Source organism: Pararge aegeria, chromosome 15 (genome assembly GCF_905163445.1).
Source record: "Pararge aegeria chromosome 15, ilParAegt1.1, whole genome shotgun sequence".
NCBI classification, from domain to species: Eukaryota; Metazoa; Arthropoda; class Insecta; order Lepidoptera; family Nymphalidae; genus Pararge; species Pararge aegeria.
Genome location: NC_053194.1, coordinates 14,806,651 through 14,832,358, shown reverse-complemented (window position 1 = coordinate 14,832,358; position 25,708 = coordinate 14,806,651). Strand labels below are relative to the sequence as shown.

General features: G+C 36.5%; 3 protein-coding genes across 3 annotated transcripts; 1 reads left to right on the top strand and 2 right to left on the bottom strand.

Annotated features, from left to right (window-relative positions):
* Window positions 1-693: 693 nt before the first annotated feature.
* On the bottom strand, window positions 694-11,722 carry LOC120629820 (MMS19 nucleotide excision repair protein homolog). Its single transcript, XM_039898876.1, has 7 exons — window positions 11,511-11,722; window positions 8,864-9,247; window positions 7,597-7,946; window positions 5,471-6,925; window positions 4,487-4,750; window positions 3,665-3,832; window positions 694-1,689 (listed from the first exon to the last, which is right to left on the bottom strand). Exons 1-7 carry the CDS (start codon window positions 11,596-11,598, stop codon window positions 1,495-1,497), a joined length of 2,904 nt encoding a protein of 967 aa, XP_039754810.1. The 5' UTR covers window positions 11,599-11,722; the 3' UTR covers window positions 694-1,494.
* A 1,222-nt stretch (window positions 11,723-12,944) lies between these two features.
* LOC120629747 (DNL-type zinc finger protein-like) lies at window positions 12,945-14,216 on the top strand. Its single transcript, XM_039898767.1, has one exon. The coding sequence runs from the start codon at window positions 13,088-13,090 to the stop codon at window positions 13,607-13,609; it is 522 nt and encodes a 173-aa protein (XP_039754701.1). The 5' UTR covers window positions 12,945-13,087; the 3' UTR covers window positions 13,610-14,216.
* A 941-nt stretch (window positions 14,217-15,157) lies between these two features.
* LOC120629746 (docking protein 3) lies at window positions 15,158-19,863 on the bottom strand. Its single transcript, XM_039898766.1, has 2 exons — window positions 19,621-19,863; window positions 15,158-18,323 (listed from the first exon to the last, which is right to left on the bottom strand). Exons 1-2 carry the CDS (start codon window positions 19,702-19,704, stop codon window positions 16,764-16,766), a joined length of 1,644 nt encoding a protein of 547 aa, XP_039754700.1. The 5' UTR covers window positions 19,705-19,863; the 3' UTR covers window positions 15,158-16,763.
* Between the last annotated feature and the right edge of the window lie 5,845 nt (window positions 19,864-25,708).

The window sequence follows — 25,708 nt, the reverse complement described above, 5'->3', positions numbered from 1 at the left end:
CAAACTTTTTAGAGTTAGGGGCGTTTTTCATTTAATAAAATTAAAATACCTATCACTTGTTTTAACTAAAAAATACCTTGAGGAAACCTGCATGCCTCGAGAGTTCTCCATGACATTATCGAGTCTACCAATCCGCATTTGGCCAGCTTGGTGGACAACGTCCAAACCCTACTCATTCTGAGTTGAGATCCGTGCCCTATAGTGGGCCGGTAATTGGTTGATATGATACTCTTTACACATAATCTGACTACCGAGCACAGTAGTGCAAGTAGGGCATTTAAAGGCAGAGGATATTGATATTTTATTCAAAAAAAGGGCCCCGCTCCGGTTACGTATACGTATAAATGAAAAAAGACTGAATTTTCTGCCATGTAAATTTATTTTTCGCGACTTGACGCACTAAAAGCTTTTGCAACACAAAACTTCTTTCGTTAACGCATTGTAAAGTCAGTTCAATAGACCAGCACTAGGACTTTAACATACTGAGAAAGATAATGGTTTGTTTATATATTTATTTAATGTTCTTCTCCCCCCGAAGCAATCAGGAGGCTCGGCGAGTGTCTTGCAGTAGTCGAGTGCTAATACCAAGGTCAACACGCTTGATCGGCAACAGAAGTTGGCCACTTCGTAAACGCACTGCATTATCAGTTCAATACGCAGTACTAGGACTTTAACAGACTGAGGAACACAATGGTTTGTTTATGTATTTATTTAATGTTCTTCCCCCGAAGTAATCAGAAGCAACCACTTCGTCCCTTGGAGGCTGAATGCCTCGCGAGTCTCTGTAAGTACTCGTATCAAGGTCAACTCGGTTGGCCACTTCTTAAACGCACTGTTAAATCAGTTCAATAGAGCAGTCGTTGAGTACTAGTAGCAAGGTCAACACGCTTGATCGGCAACAGAAGTTGGCCACTTCGTAAATGCACTGCATTGTCAGTTCAATACGCAGTACTAGGACTTTAACAGACTGAGGAAGACAATGGTTTGGTTATGTATTTATTATATGTTTTTCTTTCCCCGAAGTTATCAGAAGATCTCGCGAGTCCCTTACAATCGTTGAGTACTAGTAGGAAGGTTAACACGCTTGATCGCAACAAAAGTTGGCCACTTGGTAAACGCACTGCATTATCAGTTCAATACGCAGTACTAGGGCTTTAATAGACTGAGGAAAACAGTAGTTTGTTTATGCATTTATTTAATGTTCTTCCCCCGAAGTAATCAGAAGGAACCACCTCGTCCCTTGAAGGCTGAATGCCTTGCGATTCTCTTGCAGTACTCATATCAAGGTCAACACGCTCGACCAGTAACAGAAGTTGGCCAGATCGTAAACGCACTAAAGAATCAGTTCAATAGAGCAGTTGGACTTTAACAGACCGAAGAAGATATTGGTTTGTTTATTTCTGAGGACTGTCTCAACAAAGGATGCCGGTTAATTGCAGAGCCAATCTAATAGATAAAATTGCGCTGATATTAAAATTTATTTAATTAAGTATCTCATTCTTCCCCAGGCGCGCCCACAAGGAACCACCTCGTACGGGCCTGGACGGCTGCGCGTCTAGTGAGCCTTTTGGGATCGTCGAGCGCCGGTGCCAAGGCCAGCAGAACCGTCTGCTTGTGAGGCAGCAGATGCGGAGTGGCGCAACAGTTGGCGACTTCGTAAACGCACTGCAGACTTTTTGTTCGGATATCCTGGAAAATTATTAAAATCATTCATTTGATAACAATAACAAATCTTTTAGTCCAAAACCCCTTATTGCCTGGAGACCAAAGTCTTCGAACAGTGCGTGTTGCCAGTGATTACTTACGGATCCGAAACGTGGTCGCTTACTATGGGCCTCATAAGAAGGCTCGGAATCACTCAGCGGGCGATGGAAAGAGCAAATTTGGGAGTATCTCTACGTAATCAAATCAGAAATGTTGAGATCCGTAGAAGAACCAGAGTTACCGACATAGCTCAGCGAGTTGCTAAGCTGAAGTGGAAATGGGCGGGGCACATAGCTCGGAGAACCGATGGACGTTGGGGTTCCAAGGTCTTGGAATGGAGACCCCCGCACAGGTTAACGCAGTGTTGGTCGGTCCCCAACAAGGTGGACAGACGACATCAAACGAGTCGCTGGGAGCCGCTGGAAACAAGCGGCAGGACCGTGGATTTTGGAACTCTCTACATAAGACCTATGTCCAGCAGTGGACTTCAATTGGTTGAAGTGATGATGATTTGATAACAGAGGACTTGAATGACAAGAAAGATATTGAGAGGGAGCGTAGGGCGTTGGTGATAAGAAGTAAAATGATAGCCCGCAAGTTTGCACGGTGTACAAGAGAAGTGAAGCTTACACTTTTCAGAGCATATTGTCAAACATTTTATACGTGCAGCTTGTGGGTGTCATATACACAGAGGGCTTATAACGAATTACGTATACAATACGATAATGGCTTCAGAGAATTGTTGGGGCTGCCGCGCTTCTGCGGTGCATCAAAAATGTTTGCGGAGAATCACGTTGATGACTTCTACGCAATCATGAGAAAAAGATCTGCATCAATGATGAGCAGAATGCGCGGAGGCTCCAACAATATTTTGAAAATATTAACCAATAAATGGGAAAATCCCTTTATGGAGCCCCGGGTTGGTACACATTCACACACCAAGTGCTCAAGAAGGTGCTTACCTTAGTTAGGAAATTCCTAAATATTTATAGGTTTTGTCAATTTTAGCTTATAATAGAGTAAAAAAGTTAATTGTTATTGTTGTTGCTATGGATTTTTATCTGAATTAAATGTTATTATCCCTACTATCCCTACTTCCCTACTAATATTATAAATGTCAATGTAAGTTTGTTTGTTACGCTTTCACGCAAAAACTACTTAACCGATCCTCATGAAACTTTGTAAAATTGAAATTTGTATTCTTGGAAGTGTTAGAAGTAATATAGGATACTTTTTATCCCGACATTAAGCTCAGTTCTTTTGGGAGAGGAAATGAAAGTGTTTGACGATTTTACACCATAATTTCGACAAATTATAACCGATTCAAATAATTATTTGTGTACTATAGAGGTTATAATATGTGTTTAATTTTGCCCAAACTTTGTGAAGATCTGATGAATGTGGTTGGAGATAGAGGACAGAACTCCTCAGCGGACAGCAGCGATACTGAATTCTTCAAATTTATTTAGAACTACAACTAAATTGAATGCCACATCAAAAAACAAAATCAAACGCAGACGAAGTCGCGGGCAACAGCTAGTTATTATTATATTTATAACCATTTTAAAAGATCCACGTTCTTAGCTGCACATAGCTTTTTTGTAAGGATTTCCACACTCCACGGACCTATGCAACTTACATATGCGTAAACAGTATCATCATCATCTTCACTACCGTGGGCCGGTATGGGTCTCCTCCCACAATGAGAAGGGGTTAAGGCTGTAGTCTACCACGTTGACCCAATGCGTTCATTGACTCAACACACGTTTGAGAAGATTATGGAGAATGTTCTCAAACGTGTGTGGAGTCCATAATGTCCTCCGTAGTATCCTCATGATATTTTCCTTCACCGTTTAAAGCAATTTGTATTGTTAGAGAATTTTGTTAGGTTACAAGTTTGCAATAATATAGAGTTTACGCTGTACCTATTACATGCAAGGAATGTCAATTTATTGCTTACCATTGATTTAGCGTACGTCGTCAAATTAATTAGCCTCGGCAATATAGTCTGTAAGCTTTCGGTCATAATGCTGTTGTTTGCTCGCACAAAGTGGGTAAGTAAGTCAATCATTACTAGAAGCAGATCTTTATTGTCGTATTCTAAGGCATCTATAGCTAAAGGAACAATCTGAAACAAGCGCTTGCGTTAATTAAAAACGTATATTGGGGAAGCCCCATGAAGAAATAAATTCCTGGACCTTACTACTATCGCTTAAAGCGGTATTATTTTATTACTGTTGCCATTAAGTTACAGTATCACATTCCTTATTATTAGGAAGTCTATGTATTTTTAATAACAAACAAGTGTCATTTTGTGATAAACCTGTTGTAAGCGATATTTTGATAGCCGATTGGCGCAGTGGGCGGCGACCCTGTAATCTGGGTCCTAGGCCGTAGGTTCGATTCAATGTGCAATGGGCAATGATGAACTTGAATGTTTTTCAGTGTCTGTGTGTTTATCTGTATAAGTATTTATGTATATATTTTTCATCAGTCATCTTAGTACCCAAAACACAAGCTACGCTTACTTTGGAGCTAGATGGCGATATGTGTATTGCGGTAGTATATTTATTTATTTAAATTTAAAAAAAAAATCCATGCCAATGCCTGAAATGCAAATGTCTGAAAGAGGTCGTTATCGCTACATAGTGATCTTTTTCATGCCACCAGATTGTTTCGATTTATTAATCTTAATTTTATTGTCCCTTTTTTGTCATCAATAAAAGTGTATTCATTCATATAATTTCTCCTCTTTTTTTTTTAGAACTAAATTCAAACTTACCTTACTAATTTCATTATTAAGTAAACTTTTGGGCGTTTTCTCCAATACATATGCCCAACTTAAGTAATAAGCTTCTTTGTCCTGGGTAATTGGACCCAGTTTTTCAGACATACTCGCAAACGCCTGGAACATTCTCTGCTTGTAGAGTAAACTCGATCTGCAATGTTGCCTCGCACTCAGACAGTTTGGCAGTTCAGTCATAATGGTGCGAATAGATTCCGAACCTGCTTTACTGCACTCTGGATTCGATATGGATATAACTATCTGTAAATGAAAAAAAAATCTTTTATAGTGATAATTGTAGTAAACAATTATACAACGTGTAAATGAAGACCTAAATATTACTTCACATGCTCTTGAGGTACATTATGTACTGTCTCCGAGAATGATCTGTGAAAGAAATCAGATACAGCCGTAACATCACATGCAAAATTAAAATCATGTGACTCATGTCACTTTATTAAATAAGCGCCGCGTAGCGTAGGTACTATGCGCGTGGCGGTTCTTTATCTTCAATAGGGTTGTCATAAGAATGTTTTGAATTCGTTTCGCTTCTTTGGATTTAATATTTTTACAGGGTGGTCACTTATGAAATATGTGTGACATGTTGTATAAGCGAATATTCGGATGGATGTTTATTTCTTAAACACGCCACATACGATAGACCAATATAAGATACTTTTTACAGTACTTAGCACTAATTGTGATTTATTCACTGATATCTCTTCTACCTCGGTAGGTGGTGATAACAAATAGAACACCCGTTTAAGTTTGTCGTGGGCTTCTCGGACCAGGGCGGATATGGTTATCGCCATCATATCATGCCGTTCATCACAGCCCATACCCGACTGTAGTGGTTGTCTGAGTCCCGTCTACAAAGGACTGCCTAACCAAAAGTTCTGAATTATGAACGATATTGAGTAAGATAGCAAAAAGAAATACGCGTCAAACTAGCTTCGAATTCGAAAATCGGTTGAAAATTACCTTGTTCAGCCAAAATTGGAACAGATCACTTGATCTTAATATCAGCGCTTTGGTGATCCATCCATATAAACTAATAAGCCTCGGACACAAGTCCACATCATCCCTACAGCAACTTGTCAGGTAGTTCTTCAAAATCTCATACATCAATTCGAACTTCTGCCCACTCTCAGCTTTATTCAAGAAATTCGCTACCAAATAACAAGCCTTTAATCTCACGGCATCTGTCTCGCTGAGAGCTAAACTCAGTGATAACGTCATGATCTCTTCGAAATGCGTATTATATACGTCCTGATTAACCGATACATAAAGGCATTCTAACACTTGAAAGTAGACATTATCAGTTTTACACTTGTCCAAAATTTCATTTGTATGCCTTGATAAAGTTTTCAACTGCTTCTCAGAAGGCAAACTGGATATTGTATTGGCTATCAAAGTGCAACCGTTGTCCAAAGACTCTTGAGAGGCAGTTTTAATCTCTTTTAACAGCCAGGTTAATACCGAATCTATTAAGCCGTGATCGCTTTCTATTTGTGCTACTTTGTTCTCTGAATATAAACTACCATTTGATATGGAACTGTTTAGCGCCTCAACGACCTTGGAAGCTTCCTCGTCATTTGTCGTTATAGCTTTGAGCATCTCTTCGATGATTATTTTGGTAAAGTCGTCTATACTCGCAAGATTTGAGAGTAAATTTAATCGCTTCTGCAACGCTGTTTTGTCGCGCGTCAAGTTATTAAGATCACATTTTCCCTGAACTACCAAGCTCATCATAAGCTCGGGATATTTTCGAGAGATTGCATGGACGGCTTCAACGCTAAAACTTAGCAAGTCATCGTCTTGGGAATTTTGGACATTGTAGATTAAGATTTCAACGAATGGTACGACGAGATCTGTTTTCAAAACACTCATCACTCTTATTAGAGTTTTGAATCCGGCTAACTGGTATTCTTTGGAAGGCACGCTAACGGCGTTAAGGCACAACTGTGGTATTTCGTCCACTTGCTTTTGTATGCACTCGGTTACTTTCCAATGTTCAGCCATGTCGTACAAATCTCCTAAGAAGTCCAAACTGGCTATTTGTAGTTTCGGCGATGTTTTAAATTCATAATACGCTATGACGGCCGGTATCATTGACTTCGTTATTATTTCGCACGATTGTTTTGAAGCGTTGGCTACCGTTAACAGTATTTTGGTCGCCTGGACAAATTGAACGACCGTTGTCGCTTCTGCTACTGCGGTCTGCATGGAAATAAGTATTCCTTTGGTGAAGTTTTCGAACGCCTGGTCAGAGTCTGCCGACGTGGATAGTTTGGCGGTGAGTGCGGATAGAGCTTCGTGCGCTGCCAATTTTAATTCATCATCAGTTTTGTGCGATATCTCTCTTTGTATAGATGACCATAATGCCTTTAAGAATGGACCGTAGCTCTCTGTTTTAAATGTTTTGCAACTCTCGGCCTGAAAATATATTTGTTAAGATAACAAAACGCTCTATTATGGCCAAAGCACAGCGGAGACCACAGGGCATGTTAACACTATTTACATTATGTTTATTTTAAACTTTTAGAGCTCCATATACTACACACGGGATAGGATATAAAAAACAATGAAATATTGAATCAGCTGTTAGAATGAAGTACCTGTTTGAATCTTTATTCGCTAGATAATATTATAATGTCTGTCTGTCTAATTATGATGTAAAGATACTGTTTTATGGTATTCAAAGTCTAGATCGATAGAAAGACACCGCCAGTCTATATTTTTATGGTCGGTAAGGTACTTTTATTATTATGGTACATAATATTGTACACGTTTTACAAACGAGAAACAAAGCACAGAATCTCAAAACCTTTTTTTAATCAAATATATTTATAGGGACCAGAAATTAAAATGCGGTAAACCGTTTGGAAACTTTTGCTAATTGATTATCATTAAATATATATCCAAATCCGGTAACAGAAAATTACGCGATTATAAAAAGCTAATTTTTCAGTTGAAACAGTTTTGATGACCCTACATCAAAACTATCTGAATGATGTCTCCCTGGAAAATCAATTGTGAACAGAACAGATATTTACTTTGTGACAGTTATTAAATAGCAAAGTTATTATAGTTATATTAGACCTTACCAATAACTTCAAAGAATCAATTTTAGCCACTCGCAAACTAGAATCCAGCTTTTCTATGAGCAAAATGAGACACTGTTCTCCAAATACTGGCACAGCACATAAACAGGGGCAAAGAGCTGCTGCTAAATCGTTCCGCGACACAGCAGCGGGGTCGTTTGGCGAAGGGTGGAAGTCGATCGGATAATAACATGATATGACTTCAAAGACTTCCTCAACCAGATGCCCCAAAGGAACTTTGCGTAGGAACTCAGGCAGGAAGTTAAAGAGGTATAACAAATTGCGCGGATCTCTCTCTCCGTTCATTGACACAATAAGTCCGCATATAAAATCTGGCCCAAGACTCTTTAAATCTGAAACACAAACACAAATAATTTAGTATTGAGGTCAGGATAGAATAGAATACTTTAACAGTAAGGATAGTCATACAAGATGTCCAACAAAGTTGTCTAGACAGAGCGATCGTGGAAGTGAGATAAGTGCGAGGCGAGGAAGCCCTTAGTGGCCTCACTAGTAAAGGTCCTGATTGTCATCATGTCAGCCAATGCCATTACGGCATTGGCATTACATCAACGGCAAACCAAACTCGCCGTTAATGTTGTTGCGAAGTCAGTTACAATTTAGAAGCTTAAATAAGTCTTCCAACAAATACCTCTTTGTCTATGATAGCTTTGACTGTGATAGCTATTTACCTAAATAGCTATCACAGTAGACAGAGTGGATAACATTTCCCTCTCGCACTCCTCGCTGCAATGGAATTGTAATCATGGTGGCATTTTCGTATAAACTCTTTAAACATTATACCCTGCCGGTTATACTTTTTGGACTTCTGTAAAACCTGCCACAGTGTTTGCAGTCTATGTTAGGCCCTTTCGGCGGAAGTGGTCGAATCTACGAACGTGACGATTTGCAATGACTCACGAGAGAGCCTATACACAGTGAGATGCTTCTGTATTTCTTAGGCAAGGTATATCACAGTTTTTAAAGAACAGAGCCACTATGCTATTGTCTCACATCATACAAGAATACTAACATAGCCTCTACACTGTATAGACAATGTCTGCATTTACTATGAGATCTAAGATGTCAAATTACTTTATCTCTACATTACACTGATATACCACTGTACTCCAGAAGATTCCCATGAGCCACAAAAGAAACCTGCCATTGTGGATCCCAATAATTTTTGAAAACTGTTTTTTTTTGTTACTATGCACTGTGTTTATAATTTAAATCAATTTGTTTAGTGGTGAAAAAAAAAAATACTAACATGTAGCATCCAAATCCAATATTTTTTTTACAGTCATATAAATATTATATCTGTCCTGACGTACTTGCGATTGACATACTACATCTCTAAACAATGCAGTAAAGTATTCTCCACTGCACTTTACATCATAGTTCTTCATATCAACAAAAGCAAGGTATCCCTCGAGCACTGCAGGAATCACCCTGTGGTTATCTTGTAAACGGTCAACATAAAACTTTGATATGAATTTTATTTGCTTCTCTGTCAAATAGTCTTTGGGTATTTCTTTAAGGATTTGTGTGAAGAATATCATCCCACGTTCTCTAATATGCACATTCTGATTTGTTAAAACACTAGCCATGCTTTCAGTCATACTGGTTATATCAAGTCTGCCGGAAACAATATCTAAAAAATAATTTTCAATTATATTTTGTAGCTATCTTTCATTGCACAGCTAGTAAAGGCAGGAGACCCAGATTATATCCAAGACAAGTGATAGAATTAACATGTCTACCTGCCAAAGCACAACAGAGAATAGAAACAACAGACAATAAAAACAAAGAATAAAATAAATAAGTAGGGGGAAGTGTACCCACATTTATTCCTACACTTGGAAAAAAATGTCTCCTGCCCATGCTAATGCAGGAAATTTTTTATTGGTGTAGTGCAGTTGTATTGCGTAATTTCAATACTAAATTGACAGACCTAAACATAGTTCTATCCCTCTAACAAGACAAGGATAGCACTATTAATAGACCTATGAAGTTTCTCTAGTTTAGTAACTTGTATACAACAGAATTAGCACTACTTATGAATTATAAAGTAAACTATTTCTATTCCAAAATTGTCAAATTTCATCAAGATTAATCTATAATAAATATGCCTATTTGTATTTAGCATCTTTAACAATATCTCTATATCATAAAATACTTTATCATATCATAAGTTCTGTTTTTTCCACACCAACACTCATCTTTCTTCAAAGTCAAATGTTTCTTTATTCAAATGGGCATATAGATGGCACTTTTGATATGTTGATAAAATATGTGTACATAGTAGTGAGTAGTGATGGCAATAAGGACATTTGTCAAAGAAAAACTAAAGCTACGAGGGTTCGCCCTGGTCTAAGAAGAAGCTCACAACAAACTTAGACGGATGTTCTTTTTGTTATGACCATCTCACATTGTCATTTGAAAATATTTCAGAAGAAATTTTGGTTGAGAGAAAAATGGTTAGAGGTTAGGTTAATAGCACCTAAGCTTTTTTATCATTCATGTAATCCTTTATCTATAATAGGACTAAGCTTTCGCTTAATACAAACTTTAAACTTTTTTAGAGAGATGCCCAAGATATCAACTAGTAATTTATTGTACAATTGTATACAATTCCTTTAAATGAATTGCTTATTTTGTGTAGTCTAGTGTAATGCACTGCAAATTTATTTTTTTCTAATGTTCTAATTATTGCAATCACATTTTATCTAAAATTTTGATATATTTTTGTGATTAAATTTTTAAATATGTATTGGCTATAGACTGTCAGTATTTTAACGTCTTCAAATTTATCTCTCAATGACTCTCTGGGACCCATTTTATAGATCACACTACAGCCTTCATCTGCAGAACAAAAATAGTGCCAATAACAGCATAAAAGTAAAATTCCATATGACATAATGCTGTGAAAGTAACTAAAATAGACAAGCCTAGTAGTTTCTATGTCTGTCACATTGCATATCTTCTTTACTGCATAGGCAGCAAAACTAAGCCTGTTTGATAAATTATTTACATGACAGCCCCATTGAATTTTAGCATCTAACGTTATTCCTAGAAATACTGTGGTATCCACCAGATTAATTTCCTAATTATTAGATAGTAAAGTGGTTTTTGCATATTTAACATCTGGTAATGTGAATTTTATGAGCTTATTTTATTTTCATTTACTATTTAGCCAAATTATTAGCTTCAAATCATTGTACTACTTTAGCGAGAGAGTTGTGTACATTGTTAAAGTCTAATTATTATCTATTCATTTTGAACATAAGCAATGTATCATCAGCCAACATTACTATCCCCTGATATCCTTAGCAAGGTAAGGACAATGAAACTTCCTTTTGTACACCACTCTTTATGCACTTGGTTTTTTTTCCATTTAAAATCAAATTATTAGCTTCAAACCATTGTACTACTTTAGCGAGAGAGTTGTTTACATTGTCAAAAGGTAATTCACATCTATTCATTTTCAAGCAAGGTAAGGACACTCAATATTTCTTTTGTAAGCCATTTTATTGATTGTGCAATAAAGAGTCTAAAAATAAATTCATTTTGGTGATTGATTGATTTGAATATTTGTGAATTGGGCTTCAGTCAGTAGTAATATTACTTATGGTCAGAGTAAGAGTAGAAACCAGCCCTGTAATTAAAATAAGTTATTTAGTTTTAATTTTGAAAGGATTGAAATGGATTTTGTCAGGCCAGGTTGCAAATAAAAATCACTCGACGGCACTGGTTATACTTTGTTAAACTCATACTGGCAATCGATAGGAATCCTATTTTGGCCTACCTGATAAATATATTTATTACTCGAATAAATTGTGAATTAATCAGGCTTATTTTGTCGTGCGGCTTGATCATAATAAATGAGATTTTAAGTCACTATATATCACACTCACCCTCTGCAATACTTTGTGATAGCTGAGATACATCATCTGTTTTAATAATTTGCTCAGCTAAATCTGGTTTATGCCAGACTGGTTCCATTTTCAGCTTATTTTTATAACTTTCACAGATATTCAGTACTCTCCGTTCAGCCTATATAAGCTTATTAGTATTTAATTATATTACGTACTTGTAAAATTATTACATATTCAAATAAAAATTAAATTTGTACAATTTAGATTTTAGACTACATACATTTGGAGGTTATATTTTTTTGTTCTTCTATTTATTTATGGCTTTTCATAGTAATATTTTGTAGTGAATGTCATTTGTCAAACAGCTGTTGTGTGCCATACCATAGATAAACAAAAGGCTATGAAAAGGTATTTTCAAAGGGAAAACGTGTATAAATTCCTAAATTACGTAATAGAAACTTATTATTGCGTTATTCAATAGTATACACAAGCTACGCTTACTTTGGGGCTCGATGGCAATGTGTGTATTGTCATAGTATATTTATTTATTATTATTTATATATTTATTTCGTAGCCTAGTCTAGGTGGATGCACGCAAATTACCACATATCTCGAACTCCCCAAAAGCCTTTTATTTGGCGATTTCGAAAAGGTACGTATCAACATTTCTTGGTCGATACGAGTTGATTTATTTGCAACTCAGTTAAGGTACACCTACGAGTTGCGAAATATAAAATATATTTACTATCGACTCGGCACAACCCTATTATAGAACTCTCATCAGCGCTCCAAATCGGCTCAATTTCTTGTAGTCATTTTATACTTCTGTCCAGTGTACTAGAAGTCAGTGTACCCATGGATTTAATATTATGTAGCTATCGTTCTTAAATGTATCTGCTCTGCTACCGGTGATCAGCTGTGTAATATTGTATTCTCTATCTCTGACCGTGGGATATGGAGGGTAGAGGTAAGGAGGATCATCTGTGTATATGAAAAAGTGTCGTCAAAATTATGGAGGGTAGAGGTAAGGAGAGTCATCTTATATGGGAGAAAAGTTGAAAAAGTGTCCAGTTGTTGCGCTAAATAACAGTTCAAAAATCCTCCACAATGGCGCTGGTGGATGCACAGGGTATGGTATGAATGTAGCAATCGTAGATGAATTGAAGTATGCCGAGTTAAAAAATTTAATGTCATTATCGACTGAAGTAGTTAATTATTGAGAATTTCAACAACTTACGTTGTACAAAATATTGTGGTAAATATAACCTTACTTCCTTGTATCTCCATACTTCCTTGTTTATTTTTCAAGCCAACTCTAACAATATTTAGGCTCTTCTTTTAAGAGTTACCCTGATGCAAATGTGGCGCCATCCTAATTTAATACATTTTGACGACACTTTTTCATATACACAGATGACTCTCCTTACCTCTACCCTCCATACCGTGGGATCATAAATAAATGTGACTTTGACTTTGACAATTGGAATCTGATAACTCAAGATAGAAACTAGAAACAGAAAGTGATGAAAGAATATGAAATTATTATTAATATATGAAGATTGGATAAAGTTTTCTATATCTATATTAAATTCGCACTCATAATTATTGTTACAAAGATGTCGTGTAAAACATTAATAGATTTCGTGGTTAAATACCACAAACCAAGGTTGTTAAACAATGTGGTATATTTTCCGAGCTATGGGAATTCTTTTTTCGGCAGGCGATTTCTAGTTCCAGTGAATCCAGTGTCATGTTCCACGCCCAAGATTCAGTCTCCGAGGCATTTTAGCACAACCCTGTCAAAATTTAACGACGCACAGCTAACAAGCGAGCAGAAAAAAACTGATGGAAAGTTTCAACTTATGTTTACATGCAAAAAATGTAACACCCGCAATACAAAGTTTATCACAAAGTTAGCGTATTACAAAGGTGTAGTTATAGTTATATGCGACGGCTGCGAGAACAAACATTTGATCGCCGACAACCTTAACTGGTTTTCTGATATGAACGGAAAGAAGAACATCGAAGATATAATGGCTGAAAAGGGAGAGACTGTTCAAAAGATAATGTCAGATGATTTGGAATTTATTGCTCAGGAAATTGTTAATAATGTTGAAAAGAAAGTGCTTGATGGCTAAGTTTAAGGCAGTGCTAATCTTAACAAATGGACTTCAAACCTTCAGAGTCTTTTGTACTCGCCTAAGCTTTATATAGTCTCACAAAATAGCTTTTAAGAACCTTGATTGCAGCTTTAAGATTGGATTGGTTGCCTCTCAAATATAATGTTGATAACTTACTTTGGGTGATATCACATCAAGAGAAGATATATTGTTCTGTAGTATTAAAAACCAACTACTTGGGCCCTATAGACTATTTAAAGTTCTGCTATTGTGTGTTATATAAACTAACCTGCTGATTTGAAATTGATTGATTGTGGAGTTCTATACTAAACTGTATACTTGACTTGTCACACTTCCGAGTAACTGCCCATTCATTCAAATTGACAACCTTGTATTTAAACTTATCAAGCCAAATGTTGGCAGTAAGGAGATGGGGATGGCCTTTAGAAATCTGATCATGGACATGGACATGCTAGCTGGAAGCTTATGTTTAGGAGTGTGCAAGTGGAAGTTCTACAGGTGAAACTGTTTCAGACATTTTCATTTTTATTGGTGCAATTTCACCCTTCCAGCATTAGTCATGAATGATAATAATTTGTAAATTTGATTAGAAAACTATTATAGACATTGCAGTTTTATTTAACAATCAAGGGCCAATTTTACTCACCAGTCCAGCAGGAAGTTGGTAAAAATATAAAGAGCTAGGTTATAAAAGATTCTAAACTACTCAATTTAAGAAAAAATTTTACTGCAATAAATTGCAAAAATAAACTTGTAGTGCAATAAACTACTTAAAATAAGTAATTCATTCAAAGGAAATGGTATACAAGCTTACAATAAATTTAAATTACCAAATGATATCTTGTAGATCTCTCTAATGAAGTTCAAAGTTTGTATTAAGCGAAATGGCATTTGGAACCCTTGTGGCTCCAGTTTTATCGCCATCACTACTCACAACTATGCACATATTTTGTAGGTAATGAACCCATCATCAGTGCCATCTATGTGCCTACTTGAATAAAGAAATATTAGACTGACTTCCACTGATAGCACCATACAAATGTTAGTGTGAAAAAGTACTGCAACTGCTCCAACATTATATCACATTTAATTTTGAGGCCCCAAGTCTTAAAAACTATCCAATGTGGGTTGGATCCTTTTTGTTTAATTAAGTCTTATTGAAAAATTGGTCCTTAAGTCTGAATAAATAAATTAGTAGTATTGTTCTTATTTTTAAATAGCCTCTTACTAAGCTCAAGTAATTACATTTACTAAAGAATGACCCAAATACCTGTTTTATTTATAGTATGTAAATTTGGCTCTCATCTTCATAATATCTAAATCACTTCACAGGAAATAATAATCTAAACTAACTTACCAATAGGCTTAAATTGAATGTTGTACAATCTTTAAATCTCTAAAACAAGGCAAACAAGGAATTAATTCTGTGAGAGTGTGGCTGGCAGCTATTAGTTTATTAACTGGATTTGAAAATTCTGCAAATAAAACTATTTGGGTTACAGTCTCTTACTTCATGCTACTACTGTTAAAAATAAAACATCAAGCAAAGGATTACATGGCTTTATTTTTTTATATGGCTCCTCTACTAAAATAATATGAGCAGACTATTTAGAATATAAGTAACAGAGCAATTTTATACACTTAAATATGGAAGTGTACATACATAACGTTCATTTGCATAAAGACAGATTTGTGCTGTATAAAATAATTATTTATTGTACTTAAATTGGCACCATATGGTAAACTTCATAGAGAATAACTACCTAAATAATTAATTATAAGTATATTTAAATCTATATTCATGTGTAGTACTTGTTTTGAAATCCGAATGGATATTTAGACTTGCCCTAAATAACTGTTTTAAGACAACTTACATGCATGTTGTACACTGTATGAATGAATGGCAGAAATTTCGCACTGGCGAAACTCAATTTCATTAAGGCAAGGATTGGATGATTTCTACTGCAAAATATATGGACATTACCACCCTAGGCAATCAAATTGAACTATTTCTGACCTCCAGTTGAATCCTGTGTATGTTCTTTAATTACTCCTTGTAGTTAGCGTATAGTTTAACTTATGCTTCAGGTAATCAAACATATTGACTATCATTTAGTACACAAAATTTGACATAATTTTAAGTCATCATAAAACTACTTTGAATATTTGACACATACTTCAGTAAATATAAGGCACTATTTAATCACATGTAAATTAAATATTATTGAATTAATCTCTATAAATTGTGTATAAAATACATTATAATACTAATCACTTACATCATACAGATCTTCAACATAATATACAAAATAAACATCAAAATGGGAATGCTAAGACAAGTCTTAAATTTTAGGTATTAATAATACTTTAAAGTTGTTTTAACAATCATTATAAACATTAATACAATATTTTTTTATATTGATTTAGATAAAATACTTAGCCTGAAATACATTTTCTCAGATATGTTCTCTGTTTGGGAAACACTGCTGGTTTAGTAATCATGTCTGATTAACTTTCCAAATATAATTTGAGGTAATATAATGATTTATTTATTTATTCTGCAAAACAGACACTACTTTATCTGAAACAATAACTGAAAGTAAATTAGCGAAAATCGCAAGTAAGTATAACACAAGAGTGATAAGTATAGTATAATTTCTATACTTGGGAATGTAACTATAACATGGAACTGTGGACGTCGCGTCGTCTGCCTTTTTTGTGTTTTTATTTAACTTGGCAGTATACTTATTCTTGTTTTAATAAAAAAATATTTATGCTACAAAATGTTGCTCACATTCATAATATTTTAGGTGATTCACAAAAAAGTTCTCGTAATATTGGTTAAAATAGTGAACACTTTCATTGAATCTCTCTTTCAGTCTTTAAATCTAATCTTATTATAAACATATGTATATTTGATTACACATACATACATTTATAAATATGCACCAAAATTACAGAATTGTTGGAATTTGAACCTGCATGTCTCTTGCAGCTAGTGCTCTGCACCTTGATTAATAATCTAAGTGCTGTAGTGTAAAAGATGCAGATTTTATCCTGCAGGATCTTCAATAAAAATATAAATTTTAAAAAAGTACTTGGGAATTTCATTAAAGCATAGGTGGAACAGAACAACTACTATTAGATTAGATTAGACTCTTTTTGGACGGCTTACAATTGCATAATCTGTACCATTGCAAGTATTATGGGTAATATCTACCAACCCCACTTGGTTTTGAAGTGCCTGAGCTTGAGCTGCAGTGGGCACCTGTGGGCCAGGTGTGTTAGGTTTCCTTATCATGCCATATCCTAAATGAGAGTCATCTGCCAACCTGGCGGTTTGCATAACATTTTCAACTTCATCATAATCATTCCATGTGTCTTTATTCTTAGGCTCACCAAGAGCTAATGTGTTGGGTCGGGCTTCGATTTTCTTGTACTTTGAAGACTTATTCAATTTGCTTGTGGACCCAAAATATTGTAATCTGTCATAGTTCTCATCTTCTGGGTCGACTACAGGACTGGGTAAAAGGATAATCCTTGATGCATCAGGCCCTGTTATGTTTAAATTATCCTGTGATCTTGATATTAGTTTCATGCAGTTGGGATTATCACCCAAATTAGGGGTGTACTCAATATGGTCAGGGTCATCAATACCCAAAGTCTTCCAAGCTTCACTTCTTACTTCAACTTTATCGTATGGCACTGAAGGGGGACTATGGTCACGTTTTATTTGCTCAATTGGTTCATAATTATCAAGCTTTTTATACCTACCAAAATCAACACTTTCATCTGTTGAACTAGAGAGATCTTTGCTTACAGGTTTATGGAGGCTAATGATTTTGCGAGGAGGTTTCTGGGGTTTGGGCTTCAGAGCTGGCTTAGGCATTAGAAGTGGTACATTATCTCTATCTGTACTAGTAGTCTGGTGGCTAGATACTGAGGCTGTTTTAAAAGAAAGAGAACTTAAGTTCAGATCATCAGGTTTGGCTGCCACTAGTGGACTCCTTGATCCAGGAAAGAGATTAGCATTAGGCTGAATATTGAACTCTGCATGTTCTGGACTGTTAAGGTTATCATTTCCAATCATTTGTTTCATTGTTTTCATTTTTAAAGACAAACATTTGAATATTTCTGACTGATTGGGATGCTCAAGGTGGAAGATTCCCTCTCCCGTATCACATTTTCTGCCTGCCTCAAAAGTAAATTTACCCTGTCTGTAACCATAACGTCTTATGTATCTGTATGGCCATGTGGCATATAATTTGTTGTCATTGACATCTCTCAGTTCAATTGCTGTAGCAGTCAACAACAGGAGGTACCGAATAGGTTCGAATCCACATCTAGTTGAAGCTTCCGAGGTGCACATTTTTACAGAAAAAACTCCCTCTCCAGATGAACAGTATAGATCATTGTCTTCATCACAACTGATGGGACTGGAGTCTCTTCCCTTAAATGCTACAGACTGGAGAGCTGTCACCCATTCTAGAGTTTCTGACTCAGACTGAGTACTTATTTGTTGAGTATTAGACTTAGCCAGAATAGTTATCATGTTTGGACTAGAATGTGTTATTTTTATACAATTTTCAAGTGTTATAACTTTTGGGATGGCCCCAGAAGTAACATCTTCTTTATTGTCATATATCTCTAGTCTTTCAATACCTTGTATACTAGCGTTGAAGAGTATACAGTACTTTTGCTGCCAATTTTTCTGTAAATAAATAGAGGATATATTAGTTCTCTACATATCTAAATTAAAATTGACAGTACACAATTTGCACAATATTCCTTAAGATTATGTGTTTGAAAAAATAGATTCTGACGAATTGAGAACCTCCTTCATTTTTGATGTTGATTAAAAAGGATATCAACAGTGAAAGTGATATTGAAGGTAATACATTTTAGGTATTTGTAAGTAATTTGTTAAGTATACAATAAAGATTGTGAAGTTTCATAACTATTAACTGTACACAGTTGCAACCATAGACAATTTTTAATATTATCTACATAACAAAACAACTCACTAACTACAGTGATGAATTGATCCATCCAATTCTGCAATGTGCTATTTTATAAACATTTTGCCCTATATACTAAGATGTGAAGAATGAATAACCAACTAAAGTAATTGTAAAAGTTTGGCAATGAAAAACATTTTTAGCATTCTTAGAGTTCTTAAATGTAGTTGTGTAAATGTATTGCTTTTTAAAGTTTGTTCTCTCTATCTTTTGTATTTGTAAGTCAACACAGTCACAATTATTAATATTATTATATGCTGAGAGCATATAATAATATTAATAATTGTTTAATACAGGTAAAACCCATCTCAATATACACATAAAATATCATATATCTCAATATATACTGTCCAACTGCAGGCCTCCAATCTCATACGAGAGAGAGACTAAAGGAAAGGACCCATGACAATTCTCCACTGAGTTGGTAAACAACATTTAACTCTGAATCTCTTAAAACTGCATTGATACTGATAATTTTTTACCAGGATACTTGCAATTATTTTTCCTCTTCTAACACAGAATTCAAACCAGCACATTGTTAGTCTACCATGTTGGTAAATCAAGAGGACAGAATGATTTTTAAATCGTACTTAATTCAATTGCTGAATTAGAATTTCAATTAATCATATGTTAGCATAGGGTATAGAAACAGCTAATAACTAACCATATTAGCTAACACAATAATTTACAGGCTAATAAAAAGAAAAATACCATTAATTACTAACTAGAAAAAGGTCTTGTAAATTGCATATTGTTAAAAATTACTTAAACTGGTAAGTATGTAAGTCAACTTATATAGAATTAATAGTGTACACGCAACCTGCATATTATTGTGAACAGGTACTGTTACCTATTCATGCAATAATATGGCACCGACTGATGCATTCCCAGACTCATTTTCAATTTAAATTGTGAATGTAATCAGCAAGTTAACTCAAAACAAATGATCACTTAAAGGAGTAAATTTTAGTATAAAATGTAGAAATGTACCTTTTTAGGGAATTTACTGAACATGTTCCCTCCGGCTGGAGGAAATAATAAACAACCAGATTTTATTTCATCGTCTTGATCCATCGTGGGGATTTATATCAACTTAATATATTTGTAAAGAGTCTATAATCATATCACTGCACTTGTGTGGGTTGTGGAATGATATAAATCCAAGATATTTCGAGCCTTTAGTAGTATTTCACATTTCGCAGTTCCTATGTACGAAAGAGAATTTGACAATATTCAATTCAATTCAATTCTTGTTTATGGCTTTTGTCTGTGCCAACTGGGCACAAGGTACTTCGCCAATGTCTTGTAGATGAAGAAGGCACGAAGGAGATTGATCGGTGAAACTAATGAAAAGTTAATTTTGAATTTGTACCAAGAAATAGTTGTTATTAGCTAGTTAGCTCTTTAACCTAAGGCAGCACAGACAACACATGCATATATATCTAACACAACACATGCATATATATCTAACACGGATATTTTTTGTACATTATACTTTAATTTTATTACTTACTATATATTTACACAAAAATCTACAATAAGGACTGAAAACAAACATTAAAAAACATTTAACACTCAAAGGACGGGGGACTTTGGGAGGAAGAACGTCATAGAGGGGATAGGTAAGTTTGGGACAGTTAAAAATAATATGAGTTATAGTGCCCTCATCCAAGCCACACTCACAGATGGAGTTGTCCCTTATCCGGAGTTTGGCCAGATGTACAGGTGTGCTAGCATGACCAAGACGCAATCGGGAAATTGTGGATGAAGTCCAGCGATTTGTACTCCGAGAGTGACAAAACCAGGGTTGTCTTGGTATGTTTTGTTGGATGGTAGCGTAAAACTTACCCTTAACCAATTTGGAATCATTCCAAAAAATTTTCCAGGCTGTTTCCATATATGTTTTGGCAAGAGTACATAGGTCCTGCGATGAATTTTTAAAATGATCTAGAGAACCTGACTCAACAGCTGTTTTGGCACATGAGTCAGCAGTCTCGTTTCCTGGAATACCTGAGTGGCTTGGAATCCAAACCAGTAAGATGAATAGTCCTTTTTGATTGCAAGAGAGCAGAGCCTTCCGGATTTTTAAGATAATGGGAAATCGTGATTTGCTGCGAAAGGGGTTTTCTTTAATAGACATTAAACAGCTTAAAGAGTCAGTCAGAATAACCGTCTGTTGTACGTTATGGGACAGTGCAAACAGGATTGCTTCCAAAAGAGCAATGGCCTCTCCGGTAAACACAGAAGACTCGGGAGGGCATTTAAATTTTAAAACAATTCTGTAAACAGGAACCCAACATGCAGCACCAACACAACCTTCTGGAGACAGCTTTGAAGCATCAGTATATATAATAAGATGTTTTGACCAATTTTGACTAATATGCTTTTGTAGTTTGATATTGGTATCTGGGGATCCTTTACTCAGACCTAGATCTGTGATGATGGAAGGGTTGTATATTAATGCTTTAAATGGGGTTGAATATAGTGGGTTGATTGTGAAAGATGTCAGGGGATTAGGAAGGCTGGTATACTTTAGGAAACTATCTAGCAAGTAGGAAGACGAGTTACGGGAGCAAGGTGCGTGTGATAGTTGGCTTAGTCGGTGCCAAAGAGGATGGGATGACAGCTGTAACATCTTGCTGATAAAGCGGTCACATAGATATTGTCGACGGATGGATAGAGGAGGGTCAACGCATTCTACCTGCAAAGCATTAGTGGGGGAGGATTTCATTGCACCTAGAATAATTCTAAGGCATCTATACTGAATTTTGTTTAACTTTTCAGCAGCTGATTTATTAAAAGGCTCTAAAACAAACATACAGTAATCCATGTGGCTACGTACTAAGGCATTATATAATAATTTTAAAGTATAGGGGTGAGCACCCCACCAAACTCCCGCTATTGCTCGTAGTACATTGATGCCTTTTTCACATTTTTTGATAATGTGTTCAGAATGAGCAATTCCATTCAGTCGTGTGTCTAAATAAACACCTAAAAATTTAGCTTTAACTGCAAGGTTGATTGCTTGACCTTCAAATGAGATGTTGAGGTTCGGGAGGTATCTCTTCCTTGTAAATACCACTGCCTGACATTTTCTCACTGATAGGGACAAGCCATGGTCAGACAGCCACTGGCCTAGATAATACAAAGCAGAATTGATACGACAGGATACTTCCTCTATACTGCCTGAGCTGTGATAGAGGACAATATCATCAGCATATTGTAAAATGGTACAAAAACTAGAAACAGACAATTCGAGGTCGTGGGTATATATGCTATAGAGCAGAGGACTGAGAACAGAGCCTTGAGGGAGGCCTTTCCAGATCAATCTGGGGGGAAGAGAATTATTCTGATGCTTTACCAGAACATATCTGCAAAACAGCAGATTACATATGAAATGAACCATCCTCGAGGGAACACTCAGCTTAAGTAGTTTCTGCCTGAGCACCGGAAGTAGGACATTATCATATGCAGAAGCAATATCAAGAAAAGCACCCACAAGGTACTCTCCTTTTGTAAAGGCTAATCTAATATCTGTTGTTAATACACTGAGACTGTCTGTTGTACTCATACCCTTCCGAAACCCAAATTGGGAGGAGGGGAGAATATTTCTACTTTCCATTAACCATTCCAGTCGGTTTTTAAGGAGATGTTCTGTAACTTTAGCTAAAGTAGATGACAAAGCTATGGGTCTATATGAATTTGAATTAAGGGGATTTTTATAAGGTTTAAGGATAGGAATAACAATTTGAGATTTCCAGGAGTTTGGGATAGAACCAGTTTCCAAACATTTATTGATTATTTTAAGGTAATAAATTTTAGCTTTGTCATTTAAGTTAGCCAGGAAAGAATATGGAACGCCATCTTCCCCTGGAGCTGTATCTTTTAGACCATTGAGAGCAATTTGAAGCTCAGAAAAGGAAAAGGGGGCATCCATTTCATCCGTACCTGGAGCTGGCGTAGTAGTTAGAAATGAGTCCACATAGGCAACATAAGGTGGAGCTAATTTGTCTGCAAAGTTGTTAAGCCAGTCAGAAGGATTATTTGAGGAAGGATCAACGTGGCTCAGGGAGCGACGGAATCTCCTCATATTTTCCCACACAATGGTGGAGGGTGAACGAGGGCTAAGCGATTCACAGAACTGCGTCCAACTTGCTCTTTTCTTTTTGAAGACTAATCTTTTAATTTTAGCATCTAGTTTTTGGTAACTATTAAAGTTATCCTGAGTCATGCAGGCTGAGTATAATTCTTCTGCAGCAGATCTTTTACCAAATAAATCGCTGCATTCATCATCCCACCAAGGAGAGGAAAGCAGCGGATTTTTCACAGGGTGTTTTTTTGGAATATGGGAATCGGCCGAAGATATAAGAGATTTTAAAAAGAGATCATAGCATACCAGAATGTTTCCATCACTTTCCAAATCGGGCAGAGTGTCTACAATGCAATCAACGGATAGGGCATAATCTTCCCAATTTGCTTTTTTAAGTTTATACTTTAAAAGGGGATCATAGTTAGGGGTAGGTAAGGATTTATTATTTAATGTAACAATTATAGGAAAATGATCACTGCCACAGGTTGACTGTAGCACGTTCCAAGTCAGGCGCGATGCTAGGTTAGCCGAACATAGGGTGAGATCAACCGCTGATTTAGGGTTCTGATTGGGGTATACCCTTCGAGTAGGAGAACCGTCATTGAGGATGCAAAGACTGACATCATCAAGTAAATCAATCAGCAATGGAGAAAACCCGTCACTAGCATGGCACCCCCACATCGTGTGGTGGGTGTTAAAATCACCCATGGCTATGATAGGGCTGGGAAGGGACGACAAGATTGCTTGTAATTCGGGAATAATAGAAGATGAGGGATGAGGAATATACAGAGATACAAAAGATATGTCTAGGGTACGGACAGCAACAGCATTGATCTGTTGACTGTGGGAAGGAAGAGCGATTTGGGTGTAGGGGAGGGAGTGCCGTAGAAATACAGCACTGCCTGCATACCCATCACTCCTGTCATCCCTCAAACAGGAGAAGCCCGGCACCCGTAATCGCGAACCAGGCCTCAACCATGTCTCCGAGATGGCAAGAATGGTGGGATTATGAAGGTTAATCAGAGAGATTAACTCATGTTTCTTGGGACGTAAACTTTTACAGTTCCACTGTAGCAGGGTTATTGGGCCCATTTTGGAGTAGTTTAAAAAGTTGGCTTAAGTTTTTGGCAACGTTGGGCGGTAAGGGAATTTCACTACATGGAGCGACAATACTAAGTAGAAATTCGGAGATAAACTCAAGCATTTTACCTTGGGAGGGAGGGTTCTCAACATTGTTGTTGAGAGCGCATCCATTAGGAAGGGATGAGGAGTAATCACCGACAATAGTCTGAACAGCTTTTTTGTCGTAGCCCTTTGCTAGAGGAGCTCGGGGACGAGGAGAGCGGAAAACTGTTTGCCGGTAGGAGGTTTTGGTGGAAGTTACATTAGTAGGAGTAAACATTTCTTTTGTTATCTCAGCATAGGACCTGCGGACAGGAGGAAACTGAGATGATGCTTCAATGTAAGATTTATTATTCTGAGACATGACCATTTTAATAGATTGCTGCCTGGAGAATTCTGGGCAGTCTTTATCAGTAGCAAAATGACTACCAGAGCAGTGTAAACATGTAGATAATTCCTTGATGACCAAACATGAGTCACCTGTATGGGGCTGAGCACATCTGTAGCATCTGGGCTTAGATCTGCAGATTGTTTTAATGTGGCCAAAACGGCAGCAGTTCTGGCACTGTATTGTTGGAAGTTTATATGTTTCAACTGGCAGTGAGGTGTGGTATGAATATACCTTAGCAGGAAGCATTTGCCCCCTGAAGGTTAGGACAACAGATTGGGTAGGCACCCAAGTGATGACACCCTCTGTGACAGATTTTCTGTTCAGTCGCCTTGATTTCAGAACCTCACCACAGCCAGGCGGGAGCTCTAGCGAATCAACAAGCTCGTCCATCGACCAGTCCACGGGAACTCCTTTCACCAGCCCCATTCTGGTTATGTTGTATGTGGGAATTATAGCTCTATATTTGCATAACTTTAAAACTGGACTAACCAGAAAGTTGTTGGCAGCTTGGGCAGAAGTAAACTCTACAGTAATTTTGTTGCGGCCTATATTTTTGACGCCGTCGTGGATAATTGAACCAATTTTGTGTTTGTGCAAGAATTGACCGAAATTTATAGCCCGTAATGACGCTCCAGAGGAAGGGTCCTCCACTTCCCGTGAGACTTGGACGATAAAAGGCCCATTATCATCGTCAGAGTATGACTTGGCGCCTTCGGTGAAGGAAGGATGTATGTAAAGGCTTTGAACGGATGGGTTTACCTGAGTAGGATCAGTTATAGTTTTTTTGGCCGCATATACGTTGGTATCCTCTCCTTGTCGTTTGCGAGACGAGGCTGATGCCCCCGGGTCGGGCGGCTCAGGAGGTGTATCTAGATCCATTTTACTGGAAACACTATAACTACAGACACATAATAAATATTTAACCAACACCAAATACGGTTAGATTTATACGAATATCACCAATGACAACTATTTCTGCTGCTGTGTAAATTCACATAAAACACCGAAATTACACCGGAATCTCACTAACACGTGTGCACAAATTGACAGGCCAAGTTACAGTTCAATATAAACAACACCAAATCCTTTTCAAGACGAGTTTACAATAAAATCAAAGAAAAATTTGAAAAAACCGCGTCCGCCATGTACGAAGTTTCCCGCCGAACCTCTTTGACAATATTAATTATTGATTCATAGATTTAGAAATACCTACTATTTTTTTGTCATCAGACATGTCATATTTGTACATTGTGCTCTGTGGTGCACACAGAATTGACAAAAAACCACAGAAAGATAAACTTGAATACCTAATTAGAACAATGACTAAATATTATATCTTCATAACAAATAAACGATAAACCGACATTTTTATAACCTAGGACCGCCATCTCGAAAATTATTAGAAAATGTTTCCAAATTACAGACCTCAACGTCACAAAAGACTTTAGCTAATGGCTCTACACTTTTATAGACTA

What these genes read in the sequence shown, in the direction of transcription:
- LOC120629747 (XM_039898767.1), top strand. Translation starts at nt 13,088, where the DNA reads ATGTCGTGTAAAACATTAATAGATTTCGTGGTTAAATACCACAAACCA.
- LOC120629746 (XM_039898766.1), bottom strand. Translation starts at nt 19,704, where the DNA reads ATGGATCAAGACGATGAAATAAAATCTGGTTGTTTATTATTTCCTCCA. An exon ending in TCAGTAAATTCCCTAAAAAG is followed by an intron (nt 18,324 to 19,620) that starts GTACATTTCTAC and finishes ATTTATTTACAG; the next exon opens with AAAAATTGGCAGCAAAAGTA.
- LOC120629820 (XM_039898876.1), bottom strand. Translation starts at nt 11,598, where the DNA reads ATGGAACCAGTCTGGCATAAACCAGATTTAGCTGAGCAAATTATTAAA. An exon ending in ATCACAAAGTATTGCAGAGG is followed by an intron (nt 9,248 to 11,510) that starts GTGAGTGTGATA and finishes ATTATTTTTTAG; the next exon opens with ATATTGTTTCCGGCAGACTT. An exon ending in ATTGGATTTGGATGCTACAT is followed by an intron (nt 7,947 to 8,863) that starts GTTAGTATTTTT and finishes TTTGTGTTTCAG; the next exon opens with ATTTAAAGAGTCTTGGGCCA.